This window comes from Emys orbicularis, chromosome 5 (assembly GCF_028017835.1).
Source record: "Emys orbicularis isolate rEmyOrb1 chromosome 5, rEmyOrb1.hap1, whole genome shotgun sequence".
Classification (NCBI taxonomy): Eukaryota; Metazoa; Chordata; order Testudines; family Emydidae; genus Emys; species Emys orbicularis.
The window spans coordinates 89576178-89596644 of NC_088687.1; the positions used below are offsets into that span (position 1 = coordinate 89576178).

A 20467-nucleotide genomic window follows, 5' to 3' on the forward strand; every position below is an offset into this window, starting at 1 on the left:
CTCAACTTATTTTTTATCTTCTTGTCAGTGCTTGATGCTATTATTGGGTGATTTAAATTGGGTTACAATTGTTACAGGTAGTAATTAAAATGTGTCCTTTTCATTTGATTTAATCATGGCAGGTTACTTGTCTGATCATTTGTCTGAAATCAAGTCTTGGTTGATATAGAATGTGCTTTATCTTCACCTGGCCAAAACTGCAATGCTCTTAGTTCAAGACCGCATAAGCATAGAGAAATAGTAGTCCTGGCTTGTGCTTTTATGGCATATATCTTTTGAGAGCTGATTGTTTTAAGAATGGAGGGATCATTTTGAACTATGAGCTCTCTTCATCCAAGCATATTTCTGTCACTGAAATCTTGGCTTTTTTCCCATTAAAATAGTATGGTGTATAAGATAAGGTGTTATTTCTCTGTGACTACAAGAATATTACTCAATCTTTCTTTACGAGTAGATTGTGTTATTGAAATGCCCTTTACAATGACCCTTCTAGAAGACAATAAAGAAAAAGGCAGCAGACTTCTTACACAAGTTAGTTTTACATTTTCTTCCTGTACTACATTACATACAATGGATGCCTGTTTGTCCATGTTCTGATTTCCTATATTAATCCTTAAAATGCAGAGACATTGTTTTATGTTAGTTTAATATCTTACATATTGAATCTGATTTCTAAAGTTTTCTTGCTCCAATCAGAATACAGGTTTATAACTGGAGTGTTGCAAAAGCCTTTACTAACAGTAACTTCATCATAAACTCACTGCTTTGGTGGTCATTGGAAATTAATTTTATTGTACACAGACAGAACCCAAAATCCTCAACTTCTCACTTATAACAAAGCACAATATTTTATCACCAGTAAAGTAATTTATATACTTGAACAAATGCATTATTTCTGCAAGAAACTGTAATCCAAGAAAAACAGAAAAAGACCAACCAATTACCAAATCCAGGATTCAATGGGATCTGGAATTAAACAGGACTACTCAGAGAGCATGACAATGGGACTTGATCCCCCTAAGAACTACTAGAATATAAATAATAATTGAACCTGCGCAAGGATTGCAAAATTGGATGCTAAGTTTGCAAGTTAAGATAACACACTCTATAATCTTTATTTATGAATAAGGTAGCAAAACGTGTCCATATCAACCTAAAATTTATAATTGTACATTACAAACACTGTATGTGATGGAATGTACCAGGCCCTTTGATACCCTCCAGAAGGCCCTGCGGTCCTACCATACCCTGCCCCCCAAAAAGGGAGTAGAGTGGGGTCCTCCAAGTGGCCTGCAGAGGAGGCAGTCAATCAGAGGTTAGAAGGCTCATATAAAAGAAATTACAGGGTCTGGACAGCTTGGTTGCTGGCTGGAGCCAGCGGGGGAAGGATGCTGTTCCTGGCTGGCTGAGGAAGCTGCAGCAACTGGACAGAGCAGTCGCAGGCTGGGAGATTTCACAGGTACAGAGACTGGGGAGAAACTCTGCCTAAGCAGGGGAAGGACTGTGAAGCTCTCCAGGCACAGAGGCCTAAGAGAGAGAGCCCTGATAAGAAGGGCCAGAGACTTGTTAGAAGCTCACCAGGTGAAGGCACCTGTGAGAAAGAGTCCTGAGCGAACAGGGCAGGGATTGTTATGGACTCTCTGGGCAAGAAGGCCTGGGAGAGACCCTGTTTAAACAGGCAACCAGCCAGGGACCCAAGAAGCTGTTGGGACAGAGTGGGAAACAACGCAGGGAATGCTGCAATAGACAGTAGTGAAGGAAGCAGGAGGTGGCTGCTAGTCATAGGGTTGGGACCCAAAGTAGTGGGCGGGCCCAGGTTCTCCCACCTGCCACAGGCACAGTGGCCAAGGGTCAAGGAGGTGCTCGTGAATTGCTACCCCTTTACACTGCCAGAGGCAGGACTGATTTTATATTCTGATACTGTTATAATTAAATCTGGTGTACAGATATGTGTGTTTAGAATGCAATGATGTTGAACTGTATTTTGTATGCTTCAAACATTTATCCACATATGTGGAAGGCAAAAAAGCAATATGGTCTATTATAATTTACTTGGCTTGAAAGAAAAAGCCATTCTTTGAAATGGTTCAAAGCACCAGTTCAATTTATTTTAATTAGAATCCTATGAAAAAGCTATGTCAAACAATACTTAAGAATGCATTGTCACAAATAACATTTCACCCCTTAGCTACTGATGAATGTAACAGTCCAGATACTCTAAAAATATTGTGATACACACTACTTCATTCTTCATTGCCTAATAGTAAAAGTCTTCAGAGAAACTGTGAATATTTTCACCTAGTTTAAGGAACATACCGATTACCGAATGCCATTGTTGGCATTCCTCTTTGAAAAGTGATAATTTAGGTACTGTGCAAGAATAAAGACCAGTGATTACAGAATTGTTGAAGATATAGAAAGAAATGTTTGAATAAAGAGCACTGTAATTGAACATATATTTATATTTGATCCACTTTTATAAGGTGTTATATTTTAGGGGTTTAGTAAATGGACATAAATTGCAACTCCAAGGCGAAATTCTATCCTAAGAACATAAGAATGGCCATACTGGGTCAGACCAATGGTCCATCTAACCCAATATCCGGTCTTCTGACAGTGGCTAGTACCAGGTGCTTCAGAGGGAATGACAAGAACAAGGAAATGTCAAGTGATCTATCCCGTCATCCAGTCCCAGCTACTGGCAGCTATAGGTTTAGGGACACCCAAAGCATGGGGTTGAGTCCCTGACTATCTTGACTAATAGTCATTGATGAACCTACCCATGAACTCTTATGCTCTAAAAACTTTAACAAGCTTTTAAAATACATATGCCATACAAAATACCTACCGATAACCAATTCACAACAGCATCAAGCTGTGTAAGAAAACCGCCATCTGACAATAAAATAATCACATCCCACCCTCTCTCACTTTCCGTCCAGATCTCTCAATCCCCCCCACACATACAAGGAAATTCATGGGCTTTACAGTATGCTATGAAGATCACAAATCCAGACTGCTTCAGAACAAGGGTGGGCTGCCCAATTCTGCACTACACTAAGGTTTCAAATAGTTTTAAGGTGTAGTCTCATGTAGGGTACATTACAGAAGACTAATTTTGAAGCAACAAAGACAAGGATAATGGTATAAGTTGCTTCCAAACCACTGAAAAGTCAAAATCTCATGAACATATATAAATGAAATCAGTCCAGGCTATTCCTATTATATGATTATCTAAAAGCAGCTTAAAATCTAATAAGATTGCCATGTTATAAAATCACATAATCACTGGCAAGTGTACACCCTTAATTAAGAGACCTGAAATAAACTCCACCATCTCTTACTGACCTTCAGACAGCTAATGCTCATCCATGGACCATTCTTAATCAGACACCAATAAGACACCTGATGGCACCATCTGATTCAGATAAAATAGTGACAGAGCTGAATGTCACACAGATCTGCATCCAATCCTACAAGAAATATTGTGGAAAAAGGTATAGAGGAACTCCAAAAATGGAACACTGATGTAGAGAACAATTGCCAAGACAAAAGACTAGAGTGAATGATCCTAAAGGACTCATTGGGAGGCTCTCAAAACAGAACTGAAAAGCACCACTGAATAGCCACTGAAGGAAGTACCACAAGAAGACACCTAATCTATGGTTCTATTTTCTACAGTAGACATTGCTGGCCAGGTTCCTCCACCCTTAGGGTACGTCTTCACTACCCGCCGGATCGGCGGGTAGTAATCGATCTATCGGGGATCGATTTATCGCGTCTCGTCTAGACGCGATAAATCGATCCCCAAACGCGCTCCCCGTCAACTCCGGAACTTCACCAAAGCGAGAGGAGGAAGCGGAGTCGACGGGGGAGCCGCGGCCGTCGATCCCGCGCCGTGAGGAAAATCGATCTAAGATACATCGACTTCAGCTACGTTATTCTCGTAGCTGAAGTTGCGTATGTTAGATTGATCCCCACCCCAGTGTAGACCAGCCCTTACATAAGACCAAATACTAGAATAAGCTGAAATTGGTGTGACTATTAAAAAAAAAAAAAAAGAGTACTACCCAACATGAGTAAGGGTCACACAAACAGGCCCTTAACATTTACTTTCAGAAATATTCAATAAAACAACAGAGAAGTTTGAGAAAGTTTCTAATAATACATCACAAAATTAAGTGAGGGTAGTGTTCTACATTATGATCACAGTCTTAAAGTCACTAAAAGATGGTTGAAAATGTCATACAAAATAATGTGTGCAGAATTAGAGTACTTTGGGGAGGCAAGCTTAGTATTGTAAGGGTAATAGGTGAGCTAAAGATAGAGTTGTGATGATCCTAAGGAAAGCTACTGGCAAGGTAAATATTGCTTTTCAGTGAAGCAGACAAAAGCTCTTAGTCTCTTTAAAGATAGGAATTTAAGGAGAAATGAAGTTGTCATTTTAAATAATGACAAGTACAATGAATCTTCTATGGTGATATGTGAGGCAAGTAACAGTTTATAAGTAGTTATGAACTGCATTACTTTTCTCCAGTTCAGTTTAACATAACGGTAGCTGTCATGGACACCAATATTATACCATCCAGAGGAAGATATGAGAGTGCATTATGACTGAAAAATATTCTCATTTATGCTACCTTCTGTTCTACAGAGGGAAACAATTGAGTTAAAACCAGGGTGGATAAAAATCAATGATTTAAAAAAAAAAATTAAAAAAAATTAGATTTTTTTATTTAGATCGGATTTTTTTGATAAAATGCTTTTTGAGGAAAAAACCTAACTAAAGATAGTTTTAATTAAGATACATTATAGCTCAAAGATATCTCATCATGGAATAGGGATTATAAATTCTAATTCTATAGTATGAGACAATATATTCATATTGTTTAAGGAAAGTTTTGTAAATGAGTTCCAATAGTTCATGGATTACGGACCCAATTTTATGGGGTTCCACAGGCTTCTGTATAGATTATTTAGGTTAATCTTTCTATCTACCCAATGGGACTCAGTGCTCAGTCTAGAAGATACCATCAGAGATGTTTAGTTTTGCAGTTCTCAAACTGTGGATTTGTCTCCCCAGAGGTAACATGCTTGTTAACAGCAAAAATGTTTTTAAATAAATAAATAATATATAGAGGTAAAAAATAACAGACCTCAACTCTATTGTCCCACTGCAAATTTGTGTACACAGAGTCAATCCCTTACCTCTCTCTAAAAGTGCAAAGTTTCAAAAAGTTCAATGAATAGAAGATTGTTGGGGGTGGAATAGATCTGGACAAGGAAAAGAAGTCTGGAGATAAATGTGAGAAGCAAGGGACATTTGCTTGTTTTGTTAAAATATTATATGTTTGCTGTTGAAGAATAAAATACAGAATACTTAACCTTGCATCTGATGAAGTGGGCATTCACCCATGAAAGCTTATGCTCCAATACTTCTGTTAGTCTTAAAGGTGCCACAGGACCCTCTGTTGCTTTTTACAGATTCAGACTAACACGGCTACCCCTCTGATACAGAATACTTAACGTTGTCTTAGTTAAATAAAACAATTTAAATGTCTGTCTGGTGATGTTCTCCTCCTAATACAGCATGGCAAGAAAATCCTCCAAATATTAATCATTAGCCTGTTGAACTGGAGAGATAGTTCACCTCCCAGTGACTTCATAAATATCTGCTTCAATTACCTTTGGTAAATGAAATAACCAAACAATCATTCATTTTCTGATATAGCTCTAAAACTAATCTGAAAAATTTTCAAAATAAATCACTGTTTAAAAATGTATAGTGTGTACCTTCTAAAAATGAAACCTACATCTATTTCTGAGTTGTGAAGAATATGTATTAAGGTTATAACAACCAACAAGAATGCACCTTTATGTAGAAAACCATGATTAAATCGAGTCTTTCTGACTAGTGATTTAAATCGATTTGATTTAAATCAAATCCACCCTGATTAAAACGGGTGGCAACATCTGGAAATCAGAAGAGGGGTCTTTTACAGTAAGCTGCAGAAGATCCTCTTTGTTAACATCATGTCATCAGGGAACACATACTTTTGATTGCCAAGGTTTTGGAAAAGCTCAATTTTCCATTTACTTGTACATATCATATCAGTAACAAATGTCTAATTAAACATTTAAATCAGTAAGATACAGTTATAAATTCTGTACATCATCTGACTCAGAGTCTGATGGTATTTAAAGAAAGTACATCCAGGACTCAGAAAACCATATTTTAATTTGAAGATTGTTAGAGGGCAGGTCACATTCAAAATATAAAATAGAGCGATTCTATGTAAGAAACGTACTGAAACAAGACTTCAAAATTATAATTCATAATGCTGTACACTTATTTCTCTGAGAAACAGCTTTGGATTTGAAAATATAGGCCACAATCCTGCCACTCAAATAAGTAGTAGCACAGTCTATTTTCATACCAAAATTTATTATTTGTATTATCTGATTCGCAGTAGCACCTAAGAGCTGAAGTCGTGCTCCCATTGCACTGCACTGTACAAATACATAATAAAAAATCATACCTGCCCTAAACTCTTACAATCAAAATATAAGACAAAAGACAACAGGTGGATACAAATAGATGGAGGAGCACAAGGAAGCAATGAGATAAAAATGGTCAGCATGACAGGCAGTGGTCTCAGCACACCAGCTGCCTACCCATTTTTCTTTGTAGGTGCCATGGCAAAGGAGAGTTTTAAGGATGGTGTCGTCATGCTTGGTCTGGGTTACAGCTGAGAGGGCCTATCTCAGGTCAGACTGAAAAAACTGGGAAGACACGCCCATCCTTGGTGGTATATCCTATAATTAGATTTAACCAGACAAATGTGTGCTCCTGGATTGCTATACTATCTTAAAAATGGAGCCACAGACAGTCCCCTTAAATACTCCAGTCCATATTGCCACCCAGACAAACTGGACTTCTGTGATGACAGGTTATTAAAACCAAAAATCACCACACATTAGGTTCTTCCAGTGCTAAGGGGTCAGTCACTTACCCAGGTCAATGGATGCTTAGGACCTTATTCCAAAGACAACACTGCAGTGAATCCTCTAGTAAACTAACTAAAGATGTATTAACTAAGAAAAAGAAATGAGAGTTACTAAAATGTTAAAGCAAATAAAAGACATTACAGTTGGATCAAAGTATGTATTCCAAAATGATAGCAGGGATGTTAAATCTGCTAGTTTTATATAAGTCTCTCTTGATTGCCCAAATAGTTTCCCCTATCAGAATTCACCAGTCCAGAGATGGGATAGGAAAGAGGTGACCGGTGGCCTTTGTTCGCCTTCTTTATATTTTGACCCTTATTGCTGGAAAAATCCTGTGGCATGGGGTCAAGCAGTTCCATTGCATACATACTTTGCCATCAGTCCTTTATACAAATTGCAAATTTTTGCTCGCACATTCTGTGCATGTGCCATTTGAGGTGTCTTTGGAGATGAGGCTTTTGTTTACAGTTCCTTTTTTATTCCTGAAGAGCTGACCTGTGGGCATATCTCAGACTCACAACATGTTTGAGTAACAAACATATAGCAAAATCTCATAATTCCACACACAATCTCGATATACAATGTATAACCAGATAATAATACTCAGGAGATTACAACTTTTCCAATGAGACCTCACAAGGCATACTTTGTACAAGATTTATCACAGTTTTGTAAAAGTGGTGACTATGTTAGTGTAGATGCCCCTTAAACAGCATCAGAGAGAGATCTGAAGGACAATGAAGTGACTTTGTGGATGTTTAGTGGGCTTTTTACTTGCAGCAGCTGTGCCAACAGGGCTATGTTACAAACACAATGGAGAAATTATTTCTTCCCTCACTTTCCTTGCTTTTAAAACTCACGACAAATTTTGTTCAAAATCCCACCTCCACACCCTATCCTTTCCTTCCAAAGTCATCTTTGTCAGACAAGAAGCCTGGAAATTTTCAGCCTGAAAGGTGAAGATTCAGGAAGTTATGAAGGATTTAAAATGGGGTTAGAATGCAAGTGATTTTGTAAATGTATCTGATAACAGCTCTGCCTCTATCCCAAATCACATAGCTTTGGAAATATGAAATAAACATGAAAGTGATCAAATAAAGAAAGAAACAGTCCTCATCAGCTGGACTCTTAAAGCCTGCATTAAGGATTGCCTCAACCAATGCTTACTCATGACAAAGATAAAGTCTGAATATGCCTTCCCAGAGGCGTTTAAAGAAACAGGTAATTTGGACCATCACAGATATTTTGCAATTTTTTTTTAATTGACTCTCGTGGGCAGCTATTAGTCATGGCTTCAAGTAGTTCCAACTATCATGGAACCACATAAGTTAGATGGAGGGCTAGTCCAATGAACTAGACCAGAGCCAGAAAAAAATCCATGACTGAACCGATACATATACAGAGAACTGCTGATCTGAAACAGCATGGACTAAAGAAAGAAGTTTTTTAAAAGTTTTTATTCATTTGAATAATAACTACAAACTACACCATGCTACAGTAATGAAATGGAAAATGGAAAACAAGAAGCAATGGCTCTCAGACCTGCTGCCTACAGGTACACACTAAGAAAGAGGCTGCTTGAGGCCGCAGGCCTTCATATAAATCTGTCTCGGAATGATGGAATCTATAAGAAAACATGCTTGAAACAGAAACTGTCCTTGTCTTCCAATTGATTCTGAGGCACACACACTCAACTATTTTTGAAGTGGTATACATTATCCTTCCATCTAGAGGATTGTAATCTGCTAAACTACATACCACATCTAGCCAGCCTATAATAATTAAAAATGATTGAGAGATGTTGAAAGCTTTAGTTTGTACAATGTAAAATGAAGTTGTCTAAGTTAAAGGGTGTATCCTTGATAAATCTTTGGATTCACTGAATAAAATGAACAGAGCAAAATTGTTTCCGTTACAAAAATATTCATTTTACATCCCATGTCTTTGTGGTATTGAATACTCTTCTTAAGCAATCTGATAATGAGTGGTGTTTTGATGTATCATACTGTTAAGTGGACCATTAGCACTTGACTGGTGCCAGACTAGACAACATCTAAATTGTGCCAAATAAACTTGCAAACCAATCCCAGCATCACACAGCTCTAGTTATTGATTTTCCTTACATTATGTTGTACTATGTTAATTTACATGTACATTCAATTTACTAAAACTTATTTTGTGTAAAAGTAAACAGAAGTCAGTTTTCAAAAATATATCAAGTATTTGTATTTACAGACTAGTAGGGTGCTATGAAAGGGTAACTGTAGAAAAAGCTGTACAGAGGAGTTTGGTTGAATGAGGAAAGAAGGGCAGGAACATGTATTCCATTATAATTATCTATAATGCAATCCTTGGGATTTAAAGCACCTATGTAGTAACCATCCCTTTTATCAGACCTAGACAAGTTTACAGCGAAGGGACATCACTGATAATAATTTATGATGTAGTCTTCAAAATCCTATATTTCATCCTGCAGCCTTTCGCAGGAGTCAGAGTGAATTCACAAGCACAAAAATCAAGCAGTTCCATCAAAACCGTAAAGAGGACAAACACCTATCATAGGTGGAAAGTGAAATGGGTGCCAATATTTACCATTGATCAGGACAGGCAAGTGAATGAAACAAAGAGATGGATTTAAAACAGGCTGTAACTTTATTGACTGAACTTGTACTATCTCCCTGCATTTAACTGAGTCCAACGTGGGGTTAAATGGCCTGATACCAAATAACCAGTAATTCAGGGTTGGTCCTCTTCAGCCTTGCCCCTAACACTCAGTTCATCTCTGAATCTGCTCACCCTTCTCCAACAAGGCGGTATGCAGGTACCTCAGTCTGCCAAGGCTTAAGATTTCCCCATTACTTCACAGGCAAAAAAGATCCACCAGCCATATCCTTGGCCTCTTATATACACTTCTCTCTGGGAGCTGGCTCTTTCAGCCCTTTATCTGCACTGAACACCAGCTTCAAGTTGAGATAAACCAAACATTTCTATATCTCTTTCTAACCTTAAAAATCACCATTCACACTCCTTTTAACCTGAAACTGTGCCTCCATGATGCTGCAAGGAAGGTGAACAGCTCCCCCTCCCCCAACACCCCGACAATTTGGCCCCAAGGGAGAAAAAATCCCACCTGATCCCACAGATGGTCAGACCCACAACATCTGGGAAGTGCAGCTCAACAATATCTCAACCATCAGCAGTAAATATTTTTTGGCCTCATAAACATACAGTTGACATAAAGATAGAGCCCTGCAAATCCACAGATATCCATGTTTGCGGACTGTGGATCAGATGTGGATACTAATTTTGTATCCGTGGAGGGCTCTAAAGATAGAATGCTGTCTCTTTAAAAGTGTGGTGCATCTCAGGCTAAGCAGGACTTGTGAAAACATGCACTATGCATCAACCTGGATTCCAGCAACAAAGGCAGAGAATCCCTTCAATCGTAGAGGATTTAAATCTCACATTAAAACTACTAAGCCTTTATATGCCTTTTCAAGAGTGTGCATGCAACAACTGATACACACATGAGCACACAGTTGGGTCATACTTATGCATCCAGTGTATTATATACACAAAAGTGAGAACAAATTTGAACACAAAATTTAATAAATTTAGGATGTAACCTATCCATATCTCTCATGTGTCCAAGGATAATGTTGCTTACTCATGTTTGTAAACATAATCAAGATGTACAGATTAAAAATTGTGATAAAGTACCAAGTAGTGCTATTATGAATTAACAAAGAGGCCACATAAATATCACAGAAAAGCTACTGTATATATTTGTTATGACTCCAACTTAAAAGATATGTAACTAAAGCCTTGAGGGTGTGACTTTAAAAATGTACAATACTATTATCTGGAAAAAAAACAGTAAAATATGCTCAGGTATATCAAATATCACTAAACTTCTAGTTTAATATTTGATAAGTCCTATATCAGACTTCTGAAAATGATGATCTATCTACCAGTTATGAACTGAAATTTGCTTTGACCCCTAATTACATTGGTCAATAGTTCACAAACTAGACCACTAGTAGCCTGTGTCCAAATTCTTCTTGACATCTCAGAAACTAAAATGTATTATTTGTGTTAAGCATTTTATAAAATCATAATGAGACAGTCATGGCCTCAAAGAGCCTATAGTATAAATAAAGAATATGGACAAAGGGTGAGAGGCACTGAGAGAGGAAGTGACTTGCTGAAAGTAACACAACAGATCAAGGACAGAGTTGGGAATAGAATCTAGGTTTCTTGACTCACATTCCAGCTTCCCAGATACTCAAGAAGGGACAGCCCCTAGTCTGAGGAGCTCACAATCTGAAGACGGTTGAGATGACAAAATTTATGGAAAGTGGAATAACGTCGGCATTTTTTTATATAACTCAACTAGCTTCACTGTAGGCAGCACAGCAGAAATTAGTCTTTAAGAAGGACAATATGTATGAAACTAGATATGAAGAAATTGTTTAGGACAGTGTCTTTTCTCTGCCATCTTTCACCTTACTGTCACTCTGTAGGAAGACATTATACATTAAATACTCCAAGGCACTAATGAAAAATTCTAAACCCTTCTAATCACAATGTTTTACTGACATTATTTATCACTTTATTGGATCTAGTTCTGCATAACAAAGCACCAGACTGAATCACGTCATTTTATGTCATCAATCTCCTGCTATAATCCTGATACACTGTGGGTCAGTAATCAAATTCAAGCCATCACTTTCTGCTACTCCAATTAGGATATGAAGCATCAAAAAAAAAAGAGAGAGGATTTATTCTTTTAGACCTAAACAACAGGCAAGGTGAACTAGCAATGGGAAAACTTGAAAATGGTTAGAAGTTCCATTAAGTAGGAAAAAAGGTGGACATTTGCCAAAGTTTTTGCAAGCCTTGTAAGCTTCCACTCCAATGACTTTTTGGCAGTGGCAAATACTGAAAATGATGGATAATAACCTGGGCCATCTTTTCATCATCTGTTGGCACCTTCTCAAAGGTGAAGTCAGGGGGCTTTGCTCCCCCTTCTCAGCAAATCACTGTGCATGTTGGGGAGTAGTTTGGAAATTTGTTTTCCCTCTCCTATGAGCATTTTATTTTATTTAACAGTAGCAGGGATACATAGCAGCAATGATGGCAGACCCCAGCTCATAGGAAGTTGACAGTTTTCTGAGCTGAGCTTGAAGAATAAGTGAAAGTTCAGACTAGTTTACATTTTAATCTTATTACTTAGCACATCCCTACAAAAAAGCATATCATTTATTTATCTGTGATCAGCAGGAGCTGCTTGGTGTTGAGTGCCTTTGAAAATCCAACCATTTTGCTTAGGTGCACAAATAGAAGCTAAGATGTTTTGAAGACACGGCTACTTAGTTAGGTGTCCAAAAGGGAGGGGTGCAGAGTGCTTTTGAAAATCTGTTAAATTCCACAATAGGCAATATTCACGTTTCCTGAATTGTGATCCTGATCCATTTTCCCACTGTACTTTAGATTTGCAGAACTCTGTGGCAATCAAGTCAATTTAGATACTGATGCAAAAAATTCACTCACCACTTGTCCATTCTGAGGATTCTTATGAGCATATGGAGGTCCCCGGATATGATTCCACATTTGACCAGAAGTCATAGCAAACACAACGCACTGAAATACAGGAGAAAATATGAAACTTAGAAGACAAAGGTGTAAAGCCAGATAATTCTATATTAAATTCACTGGGCCTAATTTTGTTTTGGGCACTGAAACTGAATAGGTTTGTTTCACTGGGCATGCCCAAACAAAACAGTTGCAGCTATTAGAAGCTTAGGATAGGATTTTCAGAAGTATTCAATGATGGCATAATTCTGCTTACAGCGAAGTCAATGGTAGAAACTCCCATTGACTTCAATGGGATCAGATTCAGACCAAAACAGAGCTTTAGAAAATTGTACATCTAATAGTCTTATTTTCCCACATATATATGGTTGTACACAAAGAATGTGCATGTCACTAGGAAAGCATCAGGTTCCTTGACCATGAGATGCTGTTCCAAGAAGAAGGACTGCTGAGCAGAGATGGGGGCCACCTAGCCAGGAATGGGAAGAATAGCTCTGATACAGACTGGCTAACCCAGCGAGGGAGGCTTTAAGGTAAGTTTGATGGGAGCAGGAGACAAAAGCACACAGGAAATTCCAGAACATGGAGATCTGGATGAAGGGTCAGAGTCTGGAGAAGGAAAAAAAACGGTTACTCACCTTTGTAACTGTTGTTCTTCGAGATGTGTTGCTCATATCCATTCCAATTAGGTGTGTGCGCGCTGCGTGCACAATCGTCGGAGAATTTTCTACCCTAGCAACACCCGGTGGGTCGGCTGTGGAGCCCCCTGGAGTGGCGCCTTCATGGCGCCGGATATATACCCCAGCCGACCCAGCGCCCCCTCAGTTCCTTCTTACCGCCCCTGACGGTCGTTGGAACTGTGGAGCGCGGCATAGCTGTTCTCCACTCTCCCTAGCTTATCCTGTTAATTCTGTAGATAGTTGTAGTTATAGTTGTTGTATAGTGTTAGATAGTTATTCATCTTCGTTGTTAAATAGTTGTAAATAGTTAGCGGGGGTTAAGGGGGTTGTTCTCCCCCGTTTTCCCCCCGGCGCATAGCCGGGCTCATGCCCAAGGCTCCTGGCTTTAAGCCGTGCGCGTCCTGTGCTAAGCCTATGCCAACGGGTGATCCGCACGACTCGTGTCTGAAGTGTCTAGGAGAGTCCCATCAGACAGATAAGTGCAAGATCTGTAAGGCCTTCAGACCGAGAACCAAAAAGGAGCGGGACTTTAGGCTCAGGCAGCTCCTCATGGAGGCGGCACTTAGCCCAGATCCTCCCTCGGCGCGCCAAGCCCCGGCACCGAGCGCCTCGGTGCGCAGCGCCCCTGCGGCACCGACCGGTACTGCACCGCAGGCAGAATCAGATAAGGCCTCACGGCACCGGCCTCCTTCGGCACCGCGGCCGCCACAGGGGCCTTGGCGCCGTTCCCTGTCTCCGGGGCACAAGAAATCCCGCAAGGCACAGGAGACCGCTGTCCTGCAGACGCCGGCTCCCCCGGTGCCGGTGGTAGAGCCGCGTCCGCCTTTAGAGTGCCAGAAGTCGCAGATATCTGCTACACCGTTGACTCCGGCGCCACAGCCGTTGAGTCCGGTGCGGACTGGCTCACCACCTCGATCAGTGGTGGAGCCTTGTCTCCCGTCGACTCCGGAGACCTTCGCGACGGCGAAAGACCTTATCGCTCTCACGGAGCCGGCGCCATCTCAACCCGCGGCACCGCCCGCTCCTCGCACAGTGCAATCCAGGGGCAAGCCTGCCCTGGTACACCCGCCGTCTCCGGGCGTGGACTCACGGCACCGCTCCAGGTCTCGGAGCAGGTCCCGACGCCGCTCGCAGTCCCGGCGCCGACTATCACCTCGGCACCGGTCGTACTCGCGGCCTAGGTCCTCTTCACGGCACCGCTCTACGTCTCGGCACCGTCAGGATCATCGGTACCGATTGGACTCACGACGTAGTTCTTGGCACCGGTACGAGCGCCGCTCCAGTTCAAGGGGCCGCTCCCGGTACCACGTCTACTCGCGGTCATCGTCGTCTAGGTCCAGATCCGGATCTCGGCACCGACATGGCCAGAGGCACCGATCCCGATCACGCATAGGGACCGATCTCCTACGGACCGGCACCGATCGGTACCGTATCGTGCTGAGCCCATTTAGACGCGTTCGGCACCGCCTTGGCCCTCGAGATCAGCGTCTCGCTCCTCCGACGGGGCTTCGAGATCAGCATACCCTCCTCAGGGTCAGGCTGCTGCTGCTGACTTGGGCCACTGGCAGGAGGCGGCAGAGGACCCTGCGCAGGACCCTATGCATTGGTCTTTCTGGACCCCGTGGGCATATCACCAGGCGCAAGGGGCTCCATCATCAGCCTCTCGCTCAGCACGCTCTGAGCCCAGAGTCCCGGAAGCCACCATCTCCCGTCCTCCCCCAGGGGGCATGGAGGCTCCCGTGCCTACACCACCTCAGGCCCTGGACCCCGGGGCAAGCGATGCTCTGCTTCAGGGACCCTTAGAACAGGACCCTCCTTTAGACCCTTGCCCCCGGAGGCATCCTCCTCATCTTCCCCGGATGAGGCGGTGGCGGGCACAACAGCCTCGGGCCCACCCCCAATAGATCTTCGTGCCCACCAGGACCTATTACGTAGGGTGGCGCGTAATATGGACCTCCAGGCGGAGGAGATAGTAGAGGTGCAGGACCCGGTGGTGAGCATCCTCTCGGCTGATGCCCCATCCCGGGTAGCATTGCCACTAATTCGGACGATTCAGGCTAATGCCACTACCATATGGCAAACTCCTGCCTCTATTCCACCCACAGCCAGAGGCGTAGAGAGGAAGTACTTCGTCCCTTCCAAGGACTATGAGTACTTATATACTCATCCCCCACCATGCTCACTGGTTGTGTCTTCTGTAAATGCAAGAGAGTGTCACAGACAGCAGGCGGCAGCGCCCAAATCGAAGGACGCTAAGCGCTTCGATTTGTTCGGGCGTAAGGTGTACTCGGTGGGGGTCTGCAGCTTAGAGCGGCAAACCAACAGGCGCTCTTGAGCCGCTACAGCTTCAACTCATGGAACTCCATGGGAAAATTCAAAGAGTTGGTTCCCCAGGACTCAAGGGAAGAGTTTGGGGCCTTAGTGGAGGAGGGTAAGGTGGTGGCGAGGACCTCCTTACAAGCCTCATTGGACATAGCGGACTCGGCCGCCAGGACGCTGGCATCAGGCATCGCCATGCGGTGAGTCTCCTGGTTCCAGGTCTCAGGCTTGCTGCCGGAACTGCAGCAGACCCTGCAGGATTTACCTTTCGAGGGCCAGTGGTTGTTCTCGGAGAAGACGGACTCTCGGCTGCAGAGCCTCAAGGACTCGAGAACCATCATGTGCTCCCTGGGGATGCATGTCCCAGGGCCCCAGCGCAGACCCTTTAGGCCCCAGCCTCAAAGGTTCTACCCTCCCCCGCCTCATCCCAGACAGGACTTCGCCAGAAGGCGGGGACGAGGTGGTAGGGGAAGGTCGACCGGCCCTCAACCCGGTCAGAACCAGGGCCCGCCTAGACCACCTTCAGGTCCTAGACAAAACTTTTGAAGGTGCGGTCGAGGACGGCGCCCCAGCCACTACCCAGGATCCATCTCCCTCTTTTCGGGATCGCCTCTCCCGTTTCCACTGTGCTTGGTCCCTCATAACATCAGACTGTTGGGTCCTTCGCACGGTGGAGAGGGGTTACGCTATCCAATTTTCTTCGTTCCCCCTCTCCCACCCCCCTCCCCATCCCTCTTCAGGGACCCTTCTCATGAGCATCTCCTTATACAGGAGGTTTTTGGCCTCCTATCTATGGGAGCCATAGAGGAGGTGCCACCAGAGTTAAGGGGCAGGGGGGTTTATTCCCGCTACTTCCTGGTCCCCAAGTCAAAAGGGGGTCTGCGACCCATTTTAGACTTACGCGGACTCAACAAATTCATAGTAAAGTTGAAGTTCCGCATAGTCTCCTTGGGGACCATTATCCCTTCCCTGGATCCTGGAGACTGGTTCGCTGCCCTCGACATGAAGGACGCATATTTTCATATAGCGACCTACCCCCCTCACAGGCGCTTCCTTCGATTTGTGGTAAACAAAGTGCACTACCAATTTGCAGTCCTTCCCTTCGGCTTGTCCGCGGCTCCGAGAGTGTTCACAAAATGTATGGCTGTCGTGGCAGCATACCTTCGTCGACAAGGGATACAGGTGTTCCCGTATTTAGACGACTGGCTGGTGTGCGGCCGCACCAGGGAGCAAGTTCAAGCTCACGTCCACATAATATTACAAACATTCCACGAGTTGGGAATTCTACTCAACAAAGAGAAGTCCACTCTGGAGCCAACCCAGAGGATAGAATTTATTGGGGGCAGTCCTAGACTCCAGACTCGCCCGAGCTATTCTACCAGACAATCGTTTTCATACCGTCACAAGCATCATTCGAGGGCTCCGGGCCTTTCCGATTACCACAATAAGGACGTGCCTTGCCCTATTGGGTCACATGGCCTCTTGCACTTATGTAACCAGGCACGCCAGACTTCGACTTCGCCAACTTCAGGCCTGGATATTGTCAGTGTACCGCCCTCATCGACACAGCCTAAACATGGTGGTCACAATCCCGGCCTCGGTCCTGGCCTCTCTCACCTGGTGGCTGGACCGCAAGGCGGTTTGCGCAGGAGTGCCGTTCCACGCCCCTCAACCCTCCCTGCACCTGGTCATGGATGCCTCATCTCTAGGTTGGGGCGCTCACCTCGGGGAGCACCATACCCAGGGAATGTGGACCGCACCCCAACTAGCCTTGCACATCAATGTTCGAGAGTTGATGGCGGTGCGCCTAGCCTGTCAGGCATTTCTCGGTCTCCTACAGGGCCGTTGCGTGTCAGTCCTCACCGACAACACCACGGCCATGTTTTACATCAACAAGCAAGGAGGAGCCCGGTCGTCGCTTCTATGCCAAGAGGCCATTCGTCTGTGGGAATTCTGCATCGCCCACTCGATACATCTCACGGCATCGTTCCTTCCTGGAGTCCAGAACACGCTAGCGGACCGTCTCAGCAGGTCCTTCCAGACGCACGAGTGATCGATTCGCCCGGACATCATCTATTCCGTCTTCCAGAGGTGGGGATTGCCCCAGGTCGACCTGTTCGCATCTCGAGCCAACAGGAAGTGCCACGCGTTCTGCTCCCTACAAGGGCGATCTCTGGGCTCCCTGTTGGACGCGTTCCTTCTAACGTGGAAGGACCACCTGTTTTACGCTTTTCCTCCATTCCCACTGGTCCACAGGGTACTGCTCAAGCTACGCAGAAACCAGGCACGGGTGATTCTAGTCGCTCCAGCTTGGCCAAGGCAGCACTGGTACACCACGCTGTTGGAGCTATCGGTTCAAACACCGATCACGCTTCCCTTGTGCCCAGATCTGATCTCTCAGGATCACGGCCGACTGTGTCACCCCGACCTCCAGTCGCTCCACCTCACAGCGTGGATGTTCCATGGCAGAATCGGACAGAGCGGCAATGCTCGCATTCCGTCCAACAGATTCTGCTGGGAAGTAGAAAGCCCTCTACACGGACCACTTACTTAGCCAAGTGGAAGCGTTTCTCCTGTTGGTGCGAGCAGCGAGCCACGCCCCCCTTGCAGGCATCAATTCCTCTTATACTTGAATATCTCCTATCCCTAAAACAGCAGGGCTTGGCGATATCTTCGGTCAGGGTTCACCTGGACGCTATATCGGTGTTCCACCCAGGAGAACACGCTTCCTCGGTCTTCTCTAACCCGATGGTCGTCAGATTCCTCAAGGGCTTAGACCGACTGTACCCACAGCAACACCAGCCCGTTCCAACGTGAGATCTCAACCTGGTTCTCTCAAAGCTCACAGGGCCCCCGTTCGAGCCATTGGCTACCTGTTCACTCCTGTACCTATCTTGGAAGACAGCCTTCCTTGTAGCCATCACTTCAGCAAGGCGCGTTTCTGAACTCAGGGCGCTTACGTCTGAGCCTCCATACACAGTTTTCCATAAGGACAAGGTGCAGCTTCGCCCCCACCCTGCCTTTCTTCCCAAGGTAGTTTCACCTTTTCATGTGAACCAGGATATATTTCTCCCGGTCTTCCATCCTAAGCCGCACGCTACCCGTCAAGACCAGTGTATGCATTCCTTGGACGTACGCAGGGCCCTGGCTTTCTATATTGACCATACAAAGCCGTTTAGGAAGACGACACAACTCTTCGTTGCAGTGGCCGACCGGATGAAAGGCTCACCCGTCTCCTCACAGTGCCTGTCCTCTTGGATCACGTCCTGCATTCTTGCTTGCTACGACCTGGCCGGTGTCCCGACGCCGCGCCTCACCGCCCACTCCACGAGGGCCCAAGCCTCCTCCACCGCCTTCCTGGCTCAGGTCCCGATCCTGGACATTTGTAAGGCGGCGGTTTGGTCATCGGTCCACACATTCGCTGCTCACTATGCGCTGGTACAGCAATCCAGAGACGATGCTGCATTCGGATCAGCAGTTTTGCACACAGCGATGTCTCACTCCGACCCCACCGCCTAGGTACGGCTTGGGAGTCACCTAATTGGAATCGATATGAGCAAGCATTCGAAGAAGAAAAAACGGTTACTCACCTTTGTAACTGTTGTTCTTCGAGATGTGTTGCTCATATCCATTCCAAACCCGCCCTCCTTCCCCACTGTCGGAGTAGCCGGCAAGAAGGAACTGAGGGGGCGCTGGGTCGGCTGGGGTATATATCCAGCGCCATGAAGGCACCACTCCAGGGGGCTCCACAGCCGACCCACCGGGTGTTGCTAGGGTAGAAAATTCTCCGACGATCGTGCACGCGGCGCGCACACACCTAATTGGAATCGATATGAGCAAGCACTCGAAGAAGAATGGGCAATTATAGTAGGGGAAAAGGAAAGACAATATGGAGGAGAATATTGTGGGAAAAATCTAATGATCATCTTTGATGCTGTATAATAATGCAAGAAGTATGGGGAATAAACAGGAAGAACTATAAATGCTAGCAAATAATCACAATTACAACATAATTGGCGTCATAGAGACTTGGTGGGATAATCCACAAGGGTAAAATATTGGTATAGAAGGGTATAACTTGTTCAGGAAGGACAGGCAGAGAATAAACAGAGGAGGTGTTGCCTTGTATATCAAGAATGTATACACCTGCACTGAGATCGAGATAGAAGTGGGAGGCAGACCTGTTGAAAGTCTCTGGGTAAGGATAAAAGGGGTAAAAAACAAGAGTGATGTCATCATAGGGATCTACTACAGACCACCTAACCAGGACGAAGAGGTGGATGAGACTTTTTTTTAAACAACTTAGAAAATCATCCAAAGCAGAGGACTTGGTGGTGATGGGGCAATTCAGCTACCCAGACATGTGTTGGGAAAATAACACATCAGAGCACAGATTTTCCAACAAGTTCTTGGAATGTATTCCAGACAACTTGTCATTACAGAAAGTGGAGGAAGTGACTAGGTCAGAGCCTGTCCTAGATTTGACAAATAGGGAGATGACCCTGGCTTAACCAGGAGATCTTCAATGACCTGAGACTCAAAAGAGAGTCATACAAAAAGTGGAAACTAGGTCAAATTATGAAGGTTCAGTATTAAAAAAAACACATGCATGTAGGGACAAAATTAGAAAGGCCAAGGCACAAAACAAGATTAAACTAGCTAGAGGCATAAAGTATAACAAGAAAACATTTTACAAATACATTGGAAGCAAAAGGAAGACAGAGGAGGCCCATTACTCAGTGAGGAGGTAAAGACAATAACAGAAAATGCAGCAATGGCCAAGTGTTAAATGCCCCTTTTGTGTCAGCTTTTCACCAAAAAGCTTAGCAGTGATCTGACTACTAACATAGTGAACATCAGTGCAA

At 44.1% G+C, this 20467-nt stretch overlaps 1 protein-coding gene across 1 annotated transcript in view; it reads right to left on the minus strand.

The window, feature by feature from the left end:
• TUSC3 (tumor suppressor candidate 3) overlaps window positions 1-20467 on the minus strand; it is a 156141-nt gene that overhangs the window by 95089 nt on the left and 40585 nt on the right. Inside the window, exon 5 of the mRNA XM_065404969.1 lies at window positions 12562-12651. Coding sequence (XP_065261041.1) covers window positions 12562-12651 — 90 coding nt within the window. The remainder of the gene's footprint in view (window positions 1-12561; window positions 12652-20467) is intronic.